This window comes from Anomaloglossus baeobatrachus, chromosome 3 (assembly GCF_048569485.1).
Source record: "Anomaloglossus baeobatrachus isolate aAnoBae1 chromosome 3, aAnoBae1.hap1, whole genome shotgun sequence".
NCBI lineage: Eukaryota > Metazoa > Chordata > Amphibia > Anura > Aromobatidae > Anomaloglossus > Anomaloglossus baeobatrachus.
In genome coordinates this window covers 311,123,029-311,142,421 of record NC_134355.1, presented here as the reverse complement: position 1 = coordinate 311,142,421, position 19,393 = coordinate 311,123,029, and the positions used below count along the sequence as shown (strand labels likewise).

The 19,393-nt window shown below is 47.7% G+C and overlaps 1 protein-coding gene across 6 annotated transcripts in view; it reads right to left on the bottom strand.

Annotated features, from left to right (window-relative positions):
• GOPC (golgi associated PDZ and coiled-coil motif containing) overlaps positions 1 to 19,138 on the bottom strand; it is a 51,469-nt gene extending 32,331 nt beyond the window's left edge. For 2 of the 6 annotated variants that reach the window (XM_075338303.1, XM_075338304.1), the window contains exon 1: positions 18,813 to 19,138. In XM_075338303.1, coding sequence (XP_075194418.1) covers positions 18,813 to 19,067 — 255 coding nt within the window. In that variant the 5' untranslated portion in view covers positions 19,068 to 19,138. The remainder of the gene's footprint in view (positions 1 to 18,812) is intronic. The other 4 variants (XM_075338299.1, XM_075338300.1, XM_075338301.1 and 1 more) reach the window with 2 other exon arrangements.
• Positions 19,139 to 19,393: the final 255 nt, after the last annotated feature.

Genomic DNA, 19,393 nt, shown 5'->3' with positions numbered 1-19,393 from the left:
CGTGTGTCCAAAGATTTGATTTCCACCACATATGAGGTATCTGCGTATTCAGGAGAAAATGCACAATACATTTTATGGTGCATTTTTTCCTGTTACCCTTGTGAAAAAAAAAGCTACCTAGTTGAAGCAACCGTTTTGTGGTAAAAAAAATTTTTTTTCTTTTCACGGCTCAACGCTATAAACTTATGTGAAGCCCCCAGGGGTTCAAAGTGCTCACCAAACATCTAGAAAAATTATTTGAGGGCTCTAGTTTCCAAAATGGGGTCACTTGTGGGGGAGCTCCATTGGTTAGGCACCTCAGGGGGTCTTCAAACCCGACATGGCGTCTGCTAATGAGTGCAGCTAATTTTGCGTTCAAAAATTCAAATGGCGCTCCTTCCCTTCCGAGCTCTGCCGTGCGCCCAAACAATTGATTTTTACCACATATGGGGTATCAGCGTACTCAGGAGAACATGCACAATAAATTGTATTGTGTACTTTCTCTTTTCTCCCTTGTAAAAATGAAAATTTTATGGCTAAAGTAACATTTTTGTGTTAAAAAGTAAAATTTTCATTTTTTCCTTCCACATTGCTTTGGTTCCTGTGAAGCACCTAAAGGGTTAATAAACTTATTGGATGTGGTTTTGAGCAGTGTGAGGGGTGTAGTTTTTAGAATGGGGTCACTTTTGGGTATTTTCTGTCACCTAGGCCTCTCAAAGTCACCTCAAATGTAATGTGGTCCCTAAAAAAATTATTTTGTAAATTTTGTTGGAAAAATGAGAATTTGCTGATGACCTTTGACCCCTTCTAACTTCCTAACGGAAAAAAAATTTGTTTCGAAAATTGCGCTGATGTAAAGTAGACAAGTGGGAAATGTTATTTAGTAACTATTTTGTGTGACATATCTCACAGATTTATGGGCATAAATTTTCAAAGTTTGAAAATTGCGAAATTTTCAAAATTTTCGCCAAATTTCCTAAATTTTCACAAATAAACGCAAAAAATATCGGCCTAAATTTACCACTGACATGAAGCACAATATGTCACGAAAAAACAATCTCAGAATCGCCAGGATCCGTTGAAGCGTTCCAGAGTTATAACCTGTCAAAGTGACACTGGTCAGAATTGCAAAAAATGGCCCGGTCATTAGGGTGTTTTAGTGGCCGGGGGTGAAGGGGTTAACCCCTTCACGACCGCGGGCAGTAAAATTACGTCCTATTTTAACGTGACTTAACGACCAGGGACGTAATTTTACTGCCTAAACTTCATTTGATTGCCGTGGCCATAGCAACGGCTTTCAAATGATGTCCCCTGCTGTTTCTTACAGCAGGGGACCTTTGCTTGACCCCAGGGGGGGCGGCATCGCCACCCCCTATCGACGATCGATGTGATTGGCTGTTCAAATCTGAACCGCCAACCACATCGATCGCACTAATTTCGGCAAAAATAATGCCCGAATTAGTGCGATCCTGTGAGATCCAGCTATGAGATGCCGCAGCTGCTGCAGCATATCATAGGTGGACCTCAAACATGTCTCCCCCAGCCCCTGCAGCACTGATTGGAGCGATCGTGCAATGACGCGCAATCGCTCCAATCAGTGTGCAGTGGGGCGGTGTGATTTGCCGGTGGCCGCCCTCCCCAGGCCTGTGCTGGCCTGCGAGCCCTCCCCCAACATGTCTGCAGCGTGCAGTGGCTGGTACTTGTGGTACCACGCCACCGCCGCTGCTGCCGCCGCCGCCGCCCTAGCTGTCACCGCTGCTGCACGTGAGTACTGTGCTCACTTTGCAGCCAGCCCGTGCGCGCTCCCGTGGTGCCCCTGCGCGCTCCCGTGGTGCCCCTGCGCGCTGCCATGGTAGCCCCTGCCGTGCCCCCCCCCGCGATCTGCTCCCCCCAACCCCCCCCCCCCCCCGACATCCCGATCTGCTCCCCCCGCGATCTGACTGCCTCCCCCATTATCTCTGTTCTGCAGCTCCCTCTCCGGTCTCCCCCTCTGCTCTACCCCCTCCCCCTCTGCTCTCACCCCCCCCTCTGCTCTCACCCCCCCCTCTCCCCCTCTGCTCTCCCCCGACGTCCTCTTACCTGTCTTCACCGGCCTGATCACATCTGCGTCCATCGCTGGGTCCTTCCTGGGCATTCTGCTGATCTGCCTGCTGCTCCTGTAAAGCTGTCCATCTCTCTGCCATCTATTCCTCTGCAGCTCTTCTGGTCAGTGTTCCTCCTGCTAGTCCTCTGGGTACTGTGAGTATAACTTTTTTTTTTTTTTCCGTATCCCCTGTCCATTTTTACACCTCATCTGTCCGTGCGTCCCGCCAAGCGCTGATCAGGGATGCAGATAACGGATCGGCATCCCTGCTCAATTTTTGGCGTGACTTTTTTTTTTTTCCGTATCCCCGATGCTTTTTGTATCGCATCCGTCCGTGCGTCCCGCCAAGCGCTGAACAGGGATGCAGATAACGGATCGGCATCCCTGCTCAATTTTTGGCGTGACTTTTTTTTCCGTATCCCCGACGCTTTTTGTATCGCATCCGTCTGTGCGTCCCGCCAAGCGCTGATCAGGGATGCAGATAACGGATCGGCATCCCTGCTCAATTTTTGGCGTGACTTTTTTTTTTCCGTATCCCCGACGCTTTTTGTATCACATCCATCCGTGCGTCCCGCCAAGCGCTGATCAGGGATGCACATAACGGATCGGCATCCATGGTCAATTTTTGGCGTGACTTTTTTCCATATTTGCGACGCTTTTTGTATCGCATCCGTCCGTGCGTCCCACCAAGCGCTGATCAGGGATGCACATAACGGATCTGCATCCATGGTCAATTTTTGGCGTGACTTTTTTTTTTTTTACGTATCCCCGACGCTTTTTTTTATCGCATCCGACCGTGCGTCCTGCAGCGGCCGATCAGTGCACTGCGTCTGTGCGTTTGAAAAGTCAAATGGCGCTCCTTCTCTTCTGAGCCCCGCCATGCGCTCAAACAATTTATTTCCACCACATATGAGGTATCTGCGTACTCAGGAGAAAATGCACAATACATTTTATGGTGCATTTTTTCCTGATAGCCTTGTGAAAAAAAAAGCTACCTAGTTGAAGCAACCGTTTTGTGGTAAAAAAAATTTTTTTTCTTTTCACGGCTCAACGCTATAAACTTCTGTGAAGCCCCCAGGTGTTCAAAGTGCAGATCAAACATCTAGAAAAATTATTTGAGGGCTCTAGTTTCCAAAATGGTGTCACTTGTGGGGGAGCTCCACTGTTTAGGCACCATAGGGGGTCTCCAAACGTGACATGGCGTCCGCTAATGATTCCAACCAATTTTGCTGTCAAATGGCGCTCCTTCTCTTCTGAGCCCCGCCATGCGCCCAAACAATTACTTTCCACCACATATGAGGTATCTGCGTACTCAGGAGAAAATGCACAATACATTTTATGGTGCATTTTTTCCTGATAGCCTTGTGAAAAAAAAGCTACCTAGTTGAAGCAACCGTTTTGTGGTAAAAAAAATTTTTTTTCTTTTCACGGCTCAACGCTATAAACTTCTGTGAAGCCCCCAAGTGTTCAAAGTGCTCACCAAACATCTAGAAAAATTATTTGAGGGCTCTAGTTTCCAAAATGGGGTGACTTGTGGGGGAGCTCCATTGTTTAGGCACCTCAGGGGGTCTTCATACCCCACATGGCGTCCGCTAATGAGTGCAGCTAATTTTGCATTCAAAAATTCAAATGGCGCTCCTTGCCTTCCGAGCACTGCCGTGTGTCCAAAGATTTGATTTCCACCACATATGAGGTATCTGCGTATTCAGGAGAAAATGCACAATACATTTTATGGTGCATTTTTTCCTGTTACCCTTGTGAAAAAAAAAGCTACCTAGTTGAAGCAACCGTTTTGTTGTAAAAAAAATTTTTTTTCTTTTCACGGCTCAACGCTATAAACTTCTGTGAAGCCCCCAGGTGTTCAAAGTGCTCACCAAACATCTAGAAAAATTATTTGAGGGCTCTAGTTTCCAAAATGGGGTGACTTGTGGGGGAGCTCCATTGTTTAGGCACCTCAGGGGGTCTTCATACCCCACATGGCGTCCGCTAATGAGTGCAGCTAATTTTGCATTCAAAAATTCAAATGGCGCTCCTTGCCTTCCGAGCACTGCCGTGTGTCCAAAGATTTGATTTCCACCACATATGAGGTATCTGCGTATTCAGGAGAAAATGCACAATACATTTTATGGTGCATTTTTTCCTGTTACCCTTGTGAAAAAAAAAGCTACCTAGTTGAAGCAACCGTTTTGTTGTAAAAAAAATTTTTTTTCTTTTCACGGCTCAACGCTATAAACTTCTGTGAAGCCCCCAGGTGTTCAAAGTGCTCACCAAACATCTAGAACAATTATTTGAGGGCTCTAGTTTCCAAAATGGGGTCACTTGTGGGGGAGCTCCATTGTTTAGGCACCTCAGGGGGTCTTCAAACCCGACATGGCGTCCGCTAACAGGTGCAGCTAATTTTGCACTCAAAAATTCAAATGGCGCTCCTTGCCTTCCGAGCACTGCTGTGTGTCCAAACATTTGATTTCCACCACATATGAGGTATCTGCGTACTCAGGAGAAAATGCACAATACATTTTATGGTGCATTTTTTCCTGTTACCCTTGTGAAAAAAAAAGCTACCTAGTTGAAGCAACCGTTTTGTGGTAAAAAAAATTTTTTTTCTTTTCACGGCTCAACGCTATAAACTTATGTGAAGCCCCCAGGGGTTCAAAGTGCTCACCAAACATCTAGAAAAATTATTTGAGGGCTCTAGTTTCCAAAATGGGGTCACTTGTGGGGGAGCTCCATTGGTTAGGCACCTCAGGGGGTCTTCAAACCCGACATGGCGTCTGCTAATGAGTGCAGCTAATTTTGCGTTCAAAAATTCAAATGGCGCTCCTTCCCTTCCGAGCTCTGCCGTGCGCCCAAACAATTGATTTTTACCACATATGGGGTATCAGCGTACTCAGGAGAACATGCACAATAAATTGTATTGTGTACTTTCTCTTTTCTCCCTTGTAAAAATGAAAATTTTATGGCTAAAGTAACATTTTTGTGTTAAAAAGTAAAATTTTCATTTTTTCCTTCCACATTGCTTTGGTTCCTGTGAAGCACCTAAAGGGTTAATAAACTTATTGGATGTGGTTTTGAGCAGTGTGAGGGGTGTAGTTTTTAGAATGGGGTCACTTTTGGGTATTTTCTGTCACCTAGGCCTCTCAAAGTCACCTCAAATGTAATGTGGTCCCTAAAAAAATTATTTTGTAAATTTTGTTGGAAAAATGAGAATTTGCTGATGACCTTTGACCCCTTCTAACTTCCTAACGGAAAAAAAATTTGTTTCGAAAATTGCGCTGATGTAAAGTAGACAAGTGGGAAATGTTATTTAGTAACTATTTTGTGTGACATATCTCACAGATTTATGGGCATAAATTTTCAAAGTTTGAAAATTGCGAAATTTTCAAAATTTTCGCCAAATTTCCTAAATTTTCACAAATAAACGCAAAAAATATCGGCCTAAATTTACCACTGACATGAAGCACAATATGTCACGAAAAAACAATCTCAGAATCGCCAGGATCCGTTGAAGCGTTCCAGAGTTATAACCTGTCAAAGTGACACTGGTCAGAATTGCAAAAAATGGCCCGGTCATTAGGGTGTTTTAGTGGCCGGGGGTGAAGGGGTTAAAGGAGATGGCCACTACCAGACGACACCAGCTTAATCATTTCAGGAGCCACATTAAAATAAAAACATGTATACTCCCCTCCTGCAACGGCGCTGTCCTAGCGATGTCGGCACTGCTCTTCCTGGAGAATGATTGGATGTGTAACGTGCCGACTGCAGGGAATGAGCAGCCAGCAACGCTCATCCATATTCTGTCACAGCAGATATCTAATCTGACAAAATAGTAAAGACTGCAAATAATGAGCAGACACAGCAAGTCCTTCTCTGGGAAGAGCACTGCCGACATTGCTAACACAGCATTACTACAGGAGAGGAGTATACATGTTTTTACTTCAATGCGGCTCCTGAAGTTATTAAGCTGGAGTCGTCTGGTAGTGGAAATCTTCTTAAAGAAATGTCTAAATGGGAAAAGTTGAAAGGAAGTCTAAATGGGAAAGCAAGATGTGATTTAGGCTAGTTTCACACTTGCGTTGAACGGTATCCATTGCATTGTGTGACGGATGCAACGGATGTGTTGCATATAGTGGCACAACGGATCATACAAAACAACGGAATCAGTTTTTTTTTTTTTATAGTTTCACCGGCTGCAGACTATTGTGAACGATCAGCTGATCGCTTGGCCGCCGAGAATGTGTGCAGTGGGTGGAGCCGAGCGGGGCCATGGCGCTGAGGACAGGTGAGATAGATAGATAGAGATAGATAGAGATAGATAGAGATAGATAGAGATAGATAGAGATAGATAGAGATAGATAGAGATAGATAGAGATAGATAGAGATAGATAGAGATAGATAGAGATAGATAGAGATAGATAGAGATAGATAGAGATAGATAGAGATAGATAGAGATAGATAGAGATATATATACACACACACAAATGCGGAGTGGAGTGCGGGAGGGGGCGGAGCCGAGCGGGGAAGTGTCGGGCTCCCTGCACACGTGGCCAGGGTAAATATCGGGTAAAGCACTTTGCTTGGTTACCCGATATTTACCTTGGTTACGGGTGCAGGGAGCCAGAAAGAGCATGCGCAGTGAAATCCTAAGGATTCCGCTGCTCAAAAAAACGTTACACGCTGCATTCCTCCCGCTGGGCGGAAGCAACTCAGTGTCGGCCAGCGGAAGCAACGCAGGTATTTTTGGCACAAACCGTCATCCATAGAAGTCTATGGGAAACACACAAGTCTATGTTTTCCAAAAGGGTGGATTGTGACGGAAGGAAAACAATGCAAGTGTGAAAGTACCCTTAACCATTCCATCTTGACAAGTGTCCTATCTTCATAAAACTCCATTGTATCAGTCTATAGCTAGGTCGATCTACATGAAAGAGCAAGTTGATGAACTTCATGGTATAAATGGCAAGATGGTACATTTCTATGGTCTAAATTCAAAGTTTTTTCCCCTTATATACAGTACAATCCATTACTACAGTGACCTCCTTTATGTACAGTTACATCCATTATTACAATGTCTTTATCTAGAGTGCCGTCCATTACACAGTAGCCTCCTTTATGCACAGTGCCATTCATTACCAGTGTCCTCCTTTATGTACAGTGCTGTACATTATCACACTGTCCTCCCTTATTTACAGTGCTGTCCATTACTACACAGTGTCTTCCTTATGTACAGTGCTGCCCCTTGCGATATAGGGTCATTCTTTATTTACATGGCTGATGCCTCTGTGTAGTTTGTAGTAGTCTAGGGTGTGGTTTAAAATAAAAAAGTCTGGCATGCATAGTGCGCAGATAGTACTCCACTCTTTCATTGGCTCCCATATGCACACCTGTGTTCATCATATGACCCCAGTACATGAACCAGCAAGTAAACTCTCATATGACCCCCCCCAAATTGCAATGAATTGTTAGGCAACTAGGAAGGGGTTTGGTGGGGGAGTACACTTACGCTATGTGCGCACGTTGCCTTTTTTTGTGACCACAAAGATACAGCGTTTTAGGAGGCTAAAAAAAAGGCATAAAAACCGCATGTGGTTTTGTGCTTTTTTGCCGCATTTTTGTTGCTGCGTTTTTTCCAATGCATTGCACGAGTGAAAAACACTGGCAGAAATGCAGAAATAATTGACACGTTGCATCTTTGTGGACACCACAAAAAAAACGCACCTAAAACAAAACTGCACTGTGCAGACAGCAAAAATGAAAACTCATAGACTTTGCTGGGAAAGCAAAGTCATGCAGTTTTAAGACCAAAAACGCACCCAAAAAACACGCAAAAATGCCGCGAAAAACGCAGTGTGCGCACATAGCCTAAAGAACGCTTTACACACTGCGATATCGGTACCGATATCGCCAGCGTGTGTACCCGCCCCCATCGGTTGTGCGACACGGGCAAATCGCTGCCCGTGTCGCACAACATCGCCCGGGCCCGTCACACGGACTTACCTTCCCTGCGACGTCGCTGTGACCGGCGAACCACCTCCTTTCTAAGGGGGCGGTTCTTTCAGCGTCACAGCGACGTCACAGCGACGTCACTGAGTGGCCGCCCAATAGAAGCAGAGGGGCGGAGATGAGCGGGACGTAACATCCCGCCCACCTCCTTCCTTCCGCCTTGTGGCCGGGAGGCAGGTAAGGTGAGGTTCCTTGTTCCTGCGGTGTCACACGGAGCGATGTGTGCTGACGCAGGAACGAGGAACAACTTTGTTACTGCTGCAGTAACGATATTTGAGAATGGACCCCCATGTCACCGATGAGCGATTTTTCACGTTTTAGCGACGATGAATAAATCGCTCATAGGTGTCATACGCAACGGCATCGCTAAAGCGACCGGATGTGCGTCACAAATTCCTTGACCCCAACGAGATCACTTGAGCGATGTCGTAGCATGTAAAGCCCCCTTTAGTCTGGTCATTCTTAATCTGCCCCTACACTCTCAACTAAAATTGAATCCAGATGTGCTTCCCAGAGATGGCAGTTTGGCATAATATTTATTTGGTATTTAGAATAAAAAAAAAAAAAAAAGTTTCTGTAAAAGAAATAACTTTTTTTGCCGACAGCTCCAAAGCAAGACGTATCAAACAGCAATAAATTACATTATAGACACATGAAAAGAAATAATGAAATGTGCCAGAAACAGAGTAATGAGTTATGAGAAACTGGGCGCACACTTCTGAAAGACTCCAATCTCAACGTCATTTTTGTATATAACTGATGTGAAACAGGACATTTCTGGAGAAGCAAGTAATTATAGCTAGAGATAAAGTACTCTGCTCAGTAACCCCAAAGCCGCGTTGTAAGGATTGTGAATGTGGTCACAGTACTACACGCGACGATAAGCCGGCCGAGACAAGTCGCAGAAAGGCCACATTGGTGACTGTCCCAACATAGAGGGCAGCTGGGCCTTACAGAGACAGAAGAGCGTTTGGACAAAAGTAACAAAAGAGGCGTTTTGCCTCAAAATACTATTTTTTTTACTGTGTCAACATTGAAATATACAAGGAGAAAAAATAATTACAAAAAAAATATATTTTTGGAAGAAAAAAAGTGTCATAAAAATATCTATATGAGGTGATGAAAAAGCTGGTGCACCAGTCAATGGTGGTGCAGGTAAATGATAGAGGGTCCCAGAAAGGTAGGTCAATTATTCCCCGGAGTTAATCATTTGAAATAATGCTAATCAAAGTACACAATAATTAAATGAATGGAAGGCCTGCCAACTCACCCATGTGGGCAATGACCCCCAACAGAACACTGCCAAGAACCCCACTGTACACTACCAACAAGCACGCGATCAGTGGTGACGTCACTCAGATGATTTGCGGTCAAGGCTGGATGTTCCCACGGTCCTCCACCTGTGACCACAAATAGCCTGAGTGATGTCACCGCTGATTGTGCGGCTCACTCAGTCTCTGCCTGAACCTCACAGTGGGCGGTCATTGTTCTACGGCCACTCAATGTAAGTTCAGATAAAACAGAGCTGGAATCGTTGTGGGACCTCATGTGGGTTACGCCAGACCTGCAGGGGTGTTTTGGGAATTATTAAGTGGAGAAAGAGGGTGCTTTATTGTCTTTTATTTCAAATAAAGGATTTTTTGGGTGTTTGTGTTTATTTCTTTTCACTTACAGATTAGTAATGGGGGGCTCCTCTTATTTTGATACTCTGTCAAAATAAGCGCATTGCTGGGGGATGTAGCCTGTATCTGTGCTAGGTATCATAAGATGGAGGGACCCTACAGCTATTTTTTTAAATTTATTTTTACTGTACAATATACTCACCCACCAGCATCTGTGTTTGGAAGCGTCAGACACGCTGTCGCTCAGCATGAGGGTGCGTCTGACTGCAGCTAATTACAGACACCAGAAGGCGGGGAAAGCAGTGAATATTCAATGAAGGTAATGAGCGGCCCCGGAAGTAGATGGAGAGGACAGGAGTTACAGCTGCGCTGGAACCTCTGTAAGTAACATGCCTGCTCCAATCCCCCTATCCTTTCCACCAATATTTTTAAGTGCCAGATTCTGGTCCCCATAGACTTATATAGGGACTGGCATCCAGCCAAATACCCTAAATCAGCGGGTCTAACTGGGTTAATAAAAAACCCAGTTCTGGCTCGGAATTTACGAAGGGTATCTGTGAGTTTGTCCATCACTAAAAACCAAGGCAAAACTACTGAAAAGAATTGACATGTTCATTCTTTTAACACGTAACACAGCAAAAAAAAAAAACCAAGGAGGGTGACAAAACAGTCAGGAAAAAGCCACAGGTGTTTTGTGTGCTCTGTGCATGAGATTTCTGGAATCTCAGACATTGCTGGGACTGTGAAGGCAGCGTTTTTTTGATGGACGTCAAAAAACACAAACAGCATGTGACTGGATCCTGTTGATTCAGTGTTGAACGCATGCAACGCAAGTGTTATTTTACAGGATCCTTTCACTTGCAGTTTATGGGTGGAGATTGGAGTCATGTGATCGGGAGGAGAGAGCGCGAGCGAGAGCGGTCAAATGCGTTTTTTTTTTTACGTCCTTCAAAAAAATGCTGATGTGAAAGCAGCCTTATTAGCGAGGATTTGCATAAAACCAAGGCAAAAACCATGCTAAAAAATGCACCAAAAACATCCTTCCTGAACCCAGCCTTAAAGACATGGGGGCTAAATAATATTAGTTGGATCGTTTGGGGTATTGTGTTCCAGAACACTGGCATAGCACGTGAGAAGTCATGGAAATGGAAGTGCAAGGTTTGGAATAAGGAGGATTGGAGTCTGAGATCAGTTACAGAACGGAGGGCACAGGTAGGATGATAGACAGATGAGGGAGGAGATGTAGGGTTTATGGGTGAGACATAAGTTTGGATTGTATCCTGCAATAGATGGGAAACCAGTGCAATGATTGGCTCAAAGTAGAGACATCGGTGAAGCGGTTGGACAAAAATATGACCTTGGCTGCCGCACTCAGGACAGATTGGTAAGGAGACAGTTTGGTTAGAGGGAGACTGATCAGTAAAGAGTTGCAGTAGTCCAGACAAGAATGAATAAGAACAACAGTAAGGCCCTGTGCGCACTAGGCGTTTTTACCCGCGGTTTTGCTGCGGAAATTTCTTGAGAAATGTTTGTAATCTTCCTGCAGACACTTCCCAGCAAAACCTAGGGGAAAAAAGAAAATAGCTGTGCGCACACTGCGTTTTTTTCTCAAGAAAATTCTTTCTGAAGAATTTCTTGAGAAAATTTCTTGAGAAAATGTGCATGTCACTTCTTTTCCGCAGGTACCTGCGGTATACCTCCGGAATTTCACTCCATTCACTGTAATGTAATTGCGAAATTCCGGGGGTATATCGCGGGTAGCAAATGATGTGCGGTATACCCCTGGTATAGCCGCGATTTACCTGCGGTAATGCTCATCGCTGCCTGCAGTTTTGCAGGAAGTGATGTCATTATGACAGAAGAGGAAGCAGAGCAGAGTAAACACACACATCACACTCCATGGACGCCGCACAGAAGCGCTTCCGTGTGACCTCCAGGTGCCCGTGCAGTCTGTGTCTTGCTGCAGCCCCGCCGCTGCCTGCCCTGCAGTGTGTCAGTGTCTGCCCGCAGTATCAGCAGCTTGTCATGCTGCAGCGCAGGCAGACACTGACACACAGCAGTGAGTGCAGCCGCGGGAATGGTGAGCGCTGCTGTCAGGAGGTTAGATGAGATCATTACCTTCTGTGACGATCTCTTGCCTCCTGACGTCACCGCTGTCACTGCCATCTATGCCCGTCTCGCGGGCAGCCCGAGACTGTCACTAGCGGTGACATCACGGGCTCTCGCGATACTGCTGAGAACGTGGCGGGCATAGAAGGCAGTGACAGCGCTGACGCATCAGCAATACAGGAGATCATCACAGCAGGTAATGATCTCATCTAACCTCCTAACAGCAGCGCTCGTCATCCCCTGCAGTGACCTGGGCTGAGCTATTGATGTTAGCTCAGGTCACTGCATTACTCTCCCAGCCAATGGGGAACATTCTGTTCTTCATTGGCTGGGACAGTGACTATGGTATAGATCGCCGTGGGACCCCCTTATTGGATTACGCCGGACCTGGAATTGATTGTTCTTTTCAATAAATTGGTGAAAGAGGGAATGTTTTGGGGAGTATTTTTTCAAATAAAACTTTTTTGTCTATTTTTTATTTCTTACTGACTGGGTTGGTGATGTCAGGTATCTGATAGACGCGTGACATCACTAACCCCAGGGCTTGATGGCAGGTGACATTACACATCTGGCACCAACCCCATATATTACCTCGTTTGCCACCGCACCAGGGCAACAAGATGAGCTGGGGCGAAGCACCAGGATTGGCACGTCTAATGGATGCGCCACTTCTGGGACGGCTGTAGGCTGTTATTTTTCGGCTGAGGAGTGTCCAATAACAGTGGACCTCCCTAGTCTGAGAATACCAGACCACAGCTCTCTGCTTTACCTTGGCTGGTGATCCAATTTGGGGGGGACCCCACGTTTTTTGTTTTCAAATATTTATTTAATGTAAAATAACAGCGTGGGGTGCCCTCTGTTTTGGATTACCAGCCAAGGTGAAGCTGCCAGCTGTGGTTTGCAGGCTGCAGCCGTCTGCTTTACCCTAGCTGGCTACAAAAGATGGGGGGACCTCACGTCGTTTTTTTTTGTTAATTATTTATTTATTTTTTGGCTAAATACAAGGGTAGGCACCCTTTAGTGCCACATGAGTCACTAAAAGGGTGCCAGCTTAGAATATGCTGAGGGGTAGGACATTATATATGTCTTTCTCATTTATTATCTATCTATCAATTCATCTATCCATCTTTCCCTCTATCCATTATCTGTCTATCGATTATCTATCTATATTATTTATTGCAGTTACAGCAAAAAAAAACAAAAACGCAGGACCAACCTGCGGAAAAACCGCGGCAAAAACGCATGCGTTTTTCCCGCGGTTTTGGTGCGTTCTTTTACCGCAGGTGCGGTAATCTTCAACCCCCAGAAGTTTCTCAAGAAATTTTCTTGAGAAAAATCACTTTTCTAGTGTGCACATAGCCTAAGGGCGGCGTCACACGCTACAATATATCGGGCGATATGTCGTCGAGGTCACGGAGTCGGTGACGCACATCCGGCATCGTTAGAGATATCGTAGCGTGCAACAGCTACAAACGACTATGAACGAGCAAAAATACTCACCTTATCGTTGCTCGTTGACACGTCGTTCATTTTCATAAAGTCGTTCCTCCTTCTGCACGCCAGTCGTTCGTCGTTCCCGAGGCAGCACACATCGCTCCGTGTGACACCCCGGGAACGACGAACACAGCTTACCTGCGTCCCGCCGGCAATGCGGAAGGAAGGTGGGCAGGATGTTACGTCTCGCTCCCCTCCTATTGGGCGGCCACTGTGTGACGTCGCTGTGACGCCGAACGTCCCTTCCCCTTCAGGAAGAGGATGTTCGCCGCCCACAGCGAGGTCGTCCAGGAGGTAAGTACGTGTGACGGGGATGAATATCTTTGTGCGCCACGGGCAACAAATTGCCCGTGACGCACAAACGACGGGGACGGGTGCGATCGCTCATGCGATCGCACGATAAATCAGTGCGTGCAACGCCGCCCTAAGAGTTTATGCAGTATCAAAGGTGAGAAAAGATCAGATTCTGGAGATGTTTTTAAGATGTAGGCAACATAAGCTAGTTAGTGATTGGATGTAGGGAATACAAGTTCTGTGTCAAATATAACCACAAGACAGTGAACGTGGCCGCTTGGATGTTATGGCTGCAGTACCAAAGGTAATTGAAATATTAGGTATTTGTTGGTTAGTAGAGGGAGGAAACGTTCAGTTTTGGAGAGATTCTGTTTCAGATAGAGGGATAGCATGGCACTGGAGACCACCATCAGACAATGTCTGGTATGCTGGAGTAACGTGGGGGTGATGTCAGGAGAAGAGGTGTATAATTGGGCATCATCAGCATAGAGATGATACTGGAAAACAAATCTGCTGATGGTTTGTCCAATAGGTGCGGTGTATAAAGATAAGGGGGGCCTAGGACAGAACCCCCATAGAAAGGGAACAAAGAGGAAGGAGAGCCAGCAAAAGATACAGTGAAGGAACAGTCAGAGGTAGGAGGATGACCACATTAGTTTTGTCCTGTTTCCAGCCTATTACGAGGGAAGGGAGGGGAATTAGCAGGATTCCCCATGAATGGTAGACAGGAGCAGTGATCAGTTTCTCATCGTTGAGTGGTCTGCCTGCTAGAGGCATTATCTATCTTCACTATGAAGGTGTCACACTACTAGCTAAGGATATCACTTTTCTGAGCCGGACAAAACATGTACTTATGTCTTATCAATTACCTGATCAAAGACCATCATGTGCAGTGTGCTCTGATCCAGATCATGTGCCAGTACTGGGAATGAGCCTCTAGAAAACCATAGGATCCATCACAGCAGATCTACAGTACCACTAAAGGGTGAGCAGAGTAGAGCCACAGCAGATCTACAATACCGCTAGAGGATGGGCAGAGTAGAGCTATTGCAGATCTACAGTACCACTAGAGGGTGGGCAGAGTAGAGCCACAGCAGATCTACAGCACCACTAGAGGGTGGGCAGAGTAGAGCCATAGCAGCTCTACAGCACCGCTAGAGGATGGGCAGAGTAGAGCCATAGCAGCTCTACAGTACCACTAAAGGGTGAGCAGAGTAGAGCCACATCAGATCTACAGTACCGCTAGAGGATGGGCAGAGTAGAGCTATTGCAGATCTACAGAACCACTAGAGGGAGGGCAGAGTAGAGCCACAGCAGATCTACAGTACCACTAGAGGGTGGGCAGAGTAGAGCCACAGCAGATCTACAGTACCACTAGAGGGTGGGCAGAGTAGAGCCACAGCAGATCTACAGTACCACTAGAGGGTGGGCAGAGTAGAGCCACAGCAGATCTACAGCACCACTAGAGGGTGGGCAGAGTAGAGCCACAGCGGATCTACAGTACCACTAAATGGTGAGCAGAGTAGAGCCACAGCAGATCTACAGTACCGCTAGAGGATGGGCAAACTACAGCAACAACAGATCTACAGTACAGCTAGAGGGTGGGCAGAGTAGAGCAACAACAGATCTACAGTACTGCTAGAGGGTGGGCAGAGTAGAGCCACAGCGGATCTACAGTACCACTAAAGGGTGGGCAGATCTACAGTACTGCTAGAGGATGGGCAGAGTAGAGCCACAGCGGATCTACAGAACCACTAGAGGATGGGCAGAGTAGAGCCACAGCGGATCTACAGAACCACTAGAGGGTGGGTAGAGTAGAGCCACAGCGGATCTACAGTACCGCTAGAGGATGGGCAAAGTAGAGCCACAGCGGATCTACAGTACCGCTAGAGGGTGGGCAGAGTACAGCAACAACAGATCTACAGTACCGCTAGAGAGTGGGCAGAGTAGAGCAACAACAGATCTACAGTACCCCTAGAGGGTGGGCAGAGTAGAGCCACAGCGGATCTACAGTACCCCTAGAGGGTGGGCAGAGTAGAGCCACAGCGGATCTACAGTACCACTAGAGGGTGGGCAGAGTAGAGCCACAGCAGACCTACAGTACCACTAGAGGGTGGGCAGAGTAGAGCCACAGCAGACCTACAGTACCACTAGAGGGTGGGCAGAGTAGAGCCACAGCACACCTACAGTACCACTAGAGGGTGGGCAGAGTAGAGCCACAGCACACCTACAGTACCACTAGAGGGTGGGCAGAGTAGAGCCACAGCACACCTACAGTACCACTAGAGGGTGGGCAGAGTAGAGCCACAGCACACCTACAGTACCACTAGAGGGTGGGCAGAGTAGAGCCACAGCACACCTACAGTACCACTAGAGGGTGGGCAGAGTAGAGCCACAGCAGACCTACAGTACCACTAGAGGGTGGGCAGAGTAGAGCCACAGCAGACCTACAGTACCACTAGAGGGTGGGCAGAGTAGAGCCACAGCAGACCTACAGTACCACTAGAGGGTGGGCAGAGTAGAGCCACAGCAGACCTACAGTACCACTAGAGGGTGGGCAGAGTAGAGCCACAGCAGACCTACAGTACCACTAGAGGGTGGGCAGAGTAGAGCCACAGCAGACCTACAGTACCACTAGAGGGTGGGCAGAGTAGAGCCACAGCAGACCTACAGTACCACTAGAGGGTGGGCAGAGTAGAGCCACAGCAGACCTACAGTACCACTAGAGGGTGGGCAGAGTAGAGCCACAGCAGACCTACAGTACCACTAGAGGGTGGGCAGAGTAGAGCCACAGCAGACCTACAGTACCACTAGAGGGTGGGCAGAGTAGAGCCACAGCAGACCTACAGTACCACTAGAGGGTGGGCAGAGTAGAGCCACAGCAGACCTACAGTACCACTAGAGGGTGGGCAGAGTAGAGCCACAGCAGACCTACAGTACCACTAGAGGGTGGGCAGAGTAGAGCCACAGCAGACCTACAGTACCACTAGAGGGTGGGCAGAGTAGAGCCACAGCAGACCTACAGTACCACTAGAGGGTGGGCAGAGTAGAGCCACAGCAGACCTACAGTACCACTAGAGGGTGGGCAGAGTAGAGCCACAGCAGACCTACAGTACCACTAGAGGGTGGGCAGAGTAGAGCCACAGCAGACCTACAGTACCACTAGAGGGTGGGCAGAGTAGAGCCACAGCAGACCTACAGTACCACTAGAGGGTGGGCAGAGTAGAGCCACAGCAGACCTACAGTACCACTAGAGGGTGGGCAGAGTAGAGCCACAGCAGACCTACAGTACCACTAGAGGGTGGGCAGAGTAGAGCCACAGCAGACCTACAGTACCACTAGAGGGTGGGCAGAGTAGAGCCACAGCAGACCTACAGTACCACTAGAGGGTGGGCAGAGTAGAGCCACAGCAGACCTACAGTACCACTAGAGGGTGGGCAGAGTAGAGCCACAGCAGACCTACAGTACCACTAGAGGGTGGGCAGAGTAGAGCCACAGCAGACCTACAGTACCACTAGAGGGTGGGCAGAGTAGAGCCACAGCAGACCTACAGTACCACTAGAGGGTGGGCAGAGTAGAGCCACAGCAGACCTACAGTACCACTAGAGGGTGGGCAGAGTAGAGCCACAGCAGACCTACAGTACCACTAGAGGGTGGGCAGAGTAGAGCCACAGCAGACCTACAGTACCACTAGAGGGTGGGCAGAGTAGAGCCACAGCAGACCTACAGTACCACTAGAGGGTGGGCAGAGTAGAGCCACAGCAGACCTACAGTACCACTAGAGGGTGGGCAGAGTAGAGCCACAGCAGACCTACAGTACCACTAGAGGGTGGGCAGAGTAGAGCCACAGCAGACCTACAGTACCACTAGAGGGTGGGCAGAGTAGAGCCACAGCAGACCTACAGTACCACTAGAGGGTGGGCAGAGTAGAGCCACAGCAGACCTACAGTACCACTAGAGGGTGGGCAGAGTAGAGCCACAGCAGACCTACAGTACCACTAGAGGGTGGGCAGAGTAGAGCCACAGCAGACCTACAGTACCACTAGAGGGTGGGCAGAGTAGAGCCACAGCAGACCTACAGTACCACTAGAGGGTGGGCAGAGTAAAACCACACCAGATCTACAGTACCACTAGAGGGTGGGCAGAGTAGAGCCACAGCAGATCTACAGCACCACTAGAGGGTGGGCAGAGTAAAACCACACCAGATCTACAGCACCACTAGAGGGTGGGCATTAGAGTTGGTGCTAATCAATTTGCAGTACTGACTATAGTGACCTGTGCCTGCTGGAAAGGGAGTCCTTATAGTCTCCTCTAGTGGCTTTTTGGTTCAGCCGGCACATGTCTGCGTCACACAGCAGACATTATACCAGGCGAATCAAAAGAGTAAATTGTGAAGATGCGGTTCTCTAAACTTCCATCCAGCTGCCACAGATCAGTGACCTGGCCAATGGACCGGGTTCTGTAAAGCGATTTGCACCAACTTTTCTGGGCCTACACGTGGCAGAAAGTTCTGCGCCTCCAAACCACTTATATGTCTGTGCAGCACCTAAATGGTTAAACAGTTTGATGCCATTATCGTGGTTGGAAGTTCTTTATGTAGTGTGTGTATATATATATATATATGGCAGTGCATTGGGGCATGATGACGCACTTCCAGCTCCTCAGCCTGCACACCCTGCTGTGTATCGGAGACAATGTCCTGTCAATCACCTAGAGGAGAGCTGTGGTAAGCAGGGAATACAGCAGAGGAGTTGGAAGTGCGCCGTCACATTCTCATGCACATCCACTAGTGATGAGCGAGCACTTCCATACGCGGCTGCTCAATACTCCAAACGAGCAGGTCGGCCGACCATTATACACAGGTGCTCAAGTCGTCCGACCTGCTAGTTTCGAGTATTGAGGAACCGCACATGCTAGTGCTCACTCACCACTAATGTACACACACACTAATTATATATATATATATATATATATATATATATATATATATATATATATATATATATATGCACAACCTCATTACACAATTTCTCGCTGCTGGAGCATAAAGACATTGACTTGCTCATCTTTTACAGGGCTGCAGACATATTCAGGGTTTGCAGATGTAGATGACTGAGGTTCCCTGTAAGCTCTCCATGGATAATGCTCAGTCACTGTATGCAGCGCACATCGGGAAGCAATGTGTTACCCTAGCAACAGGGGCTGCTCAGGGCGGGGCTGCCTGCACTCACCTCCAGCTTGTGGTTGATCTGGCTCACGGTCTGCGCTTTGTGGCACAGCTGAGCGAAGCACGAGCTCAGACTGGTCATCTTCTGCCGGCCCTCATACGTGATGTCGGCCTGGTCCGGGTCTATCTCGCCCAGCAAGAGGTCAACGTCCACGAACGCCTTATCAAACTCCTTCTCCAACACCTCCAGCCACCGAAACATGGACATTCCCGGTACCGGCCCGGAGGACGAGGCGGCCGAACACGGAACCGCCGACATGACGGAGCAGCGGAGAGTGCGGACAGCAGAGAGAGCGTCACGGTGACCCGCAGAGCGATTGGATGCTAGCTATGGCCGCAAGCGTACACGAGCTTTCTGATTGGTTCTTCAGGAGTAAGCCGCTAGGATTGGATCACATTCTGCAGCTCGTAGCCTCTGATTGGCTATCACCACACGGGGCGGGGATGTGTAGAGAGCAGGAGGCTGTGTATGCGCTGCCTGGGCGTTATACAGGCAGTCGCTGTGGAGCTCACATACTGTGCTCTCCTTCAGCTTCCGGAATCTGCGCGTGTAGGTAATCTGCCGCTCTAGCCTGCCACAACTTT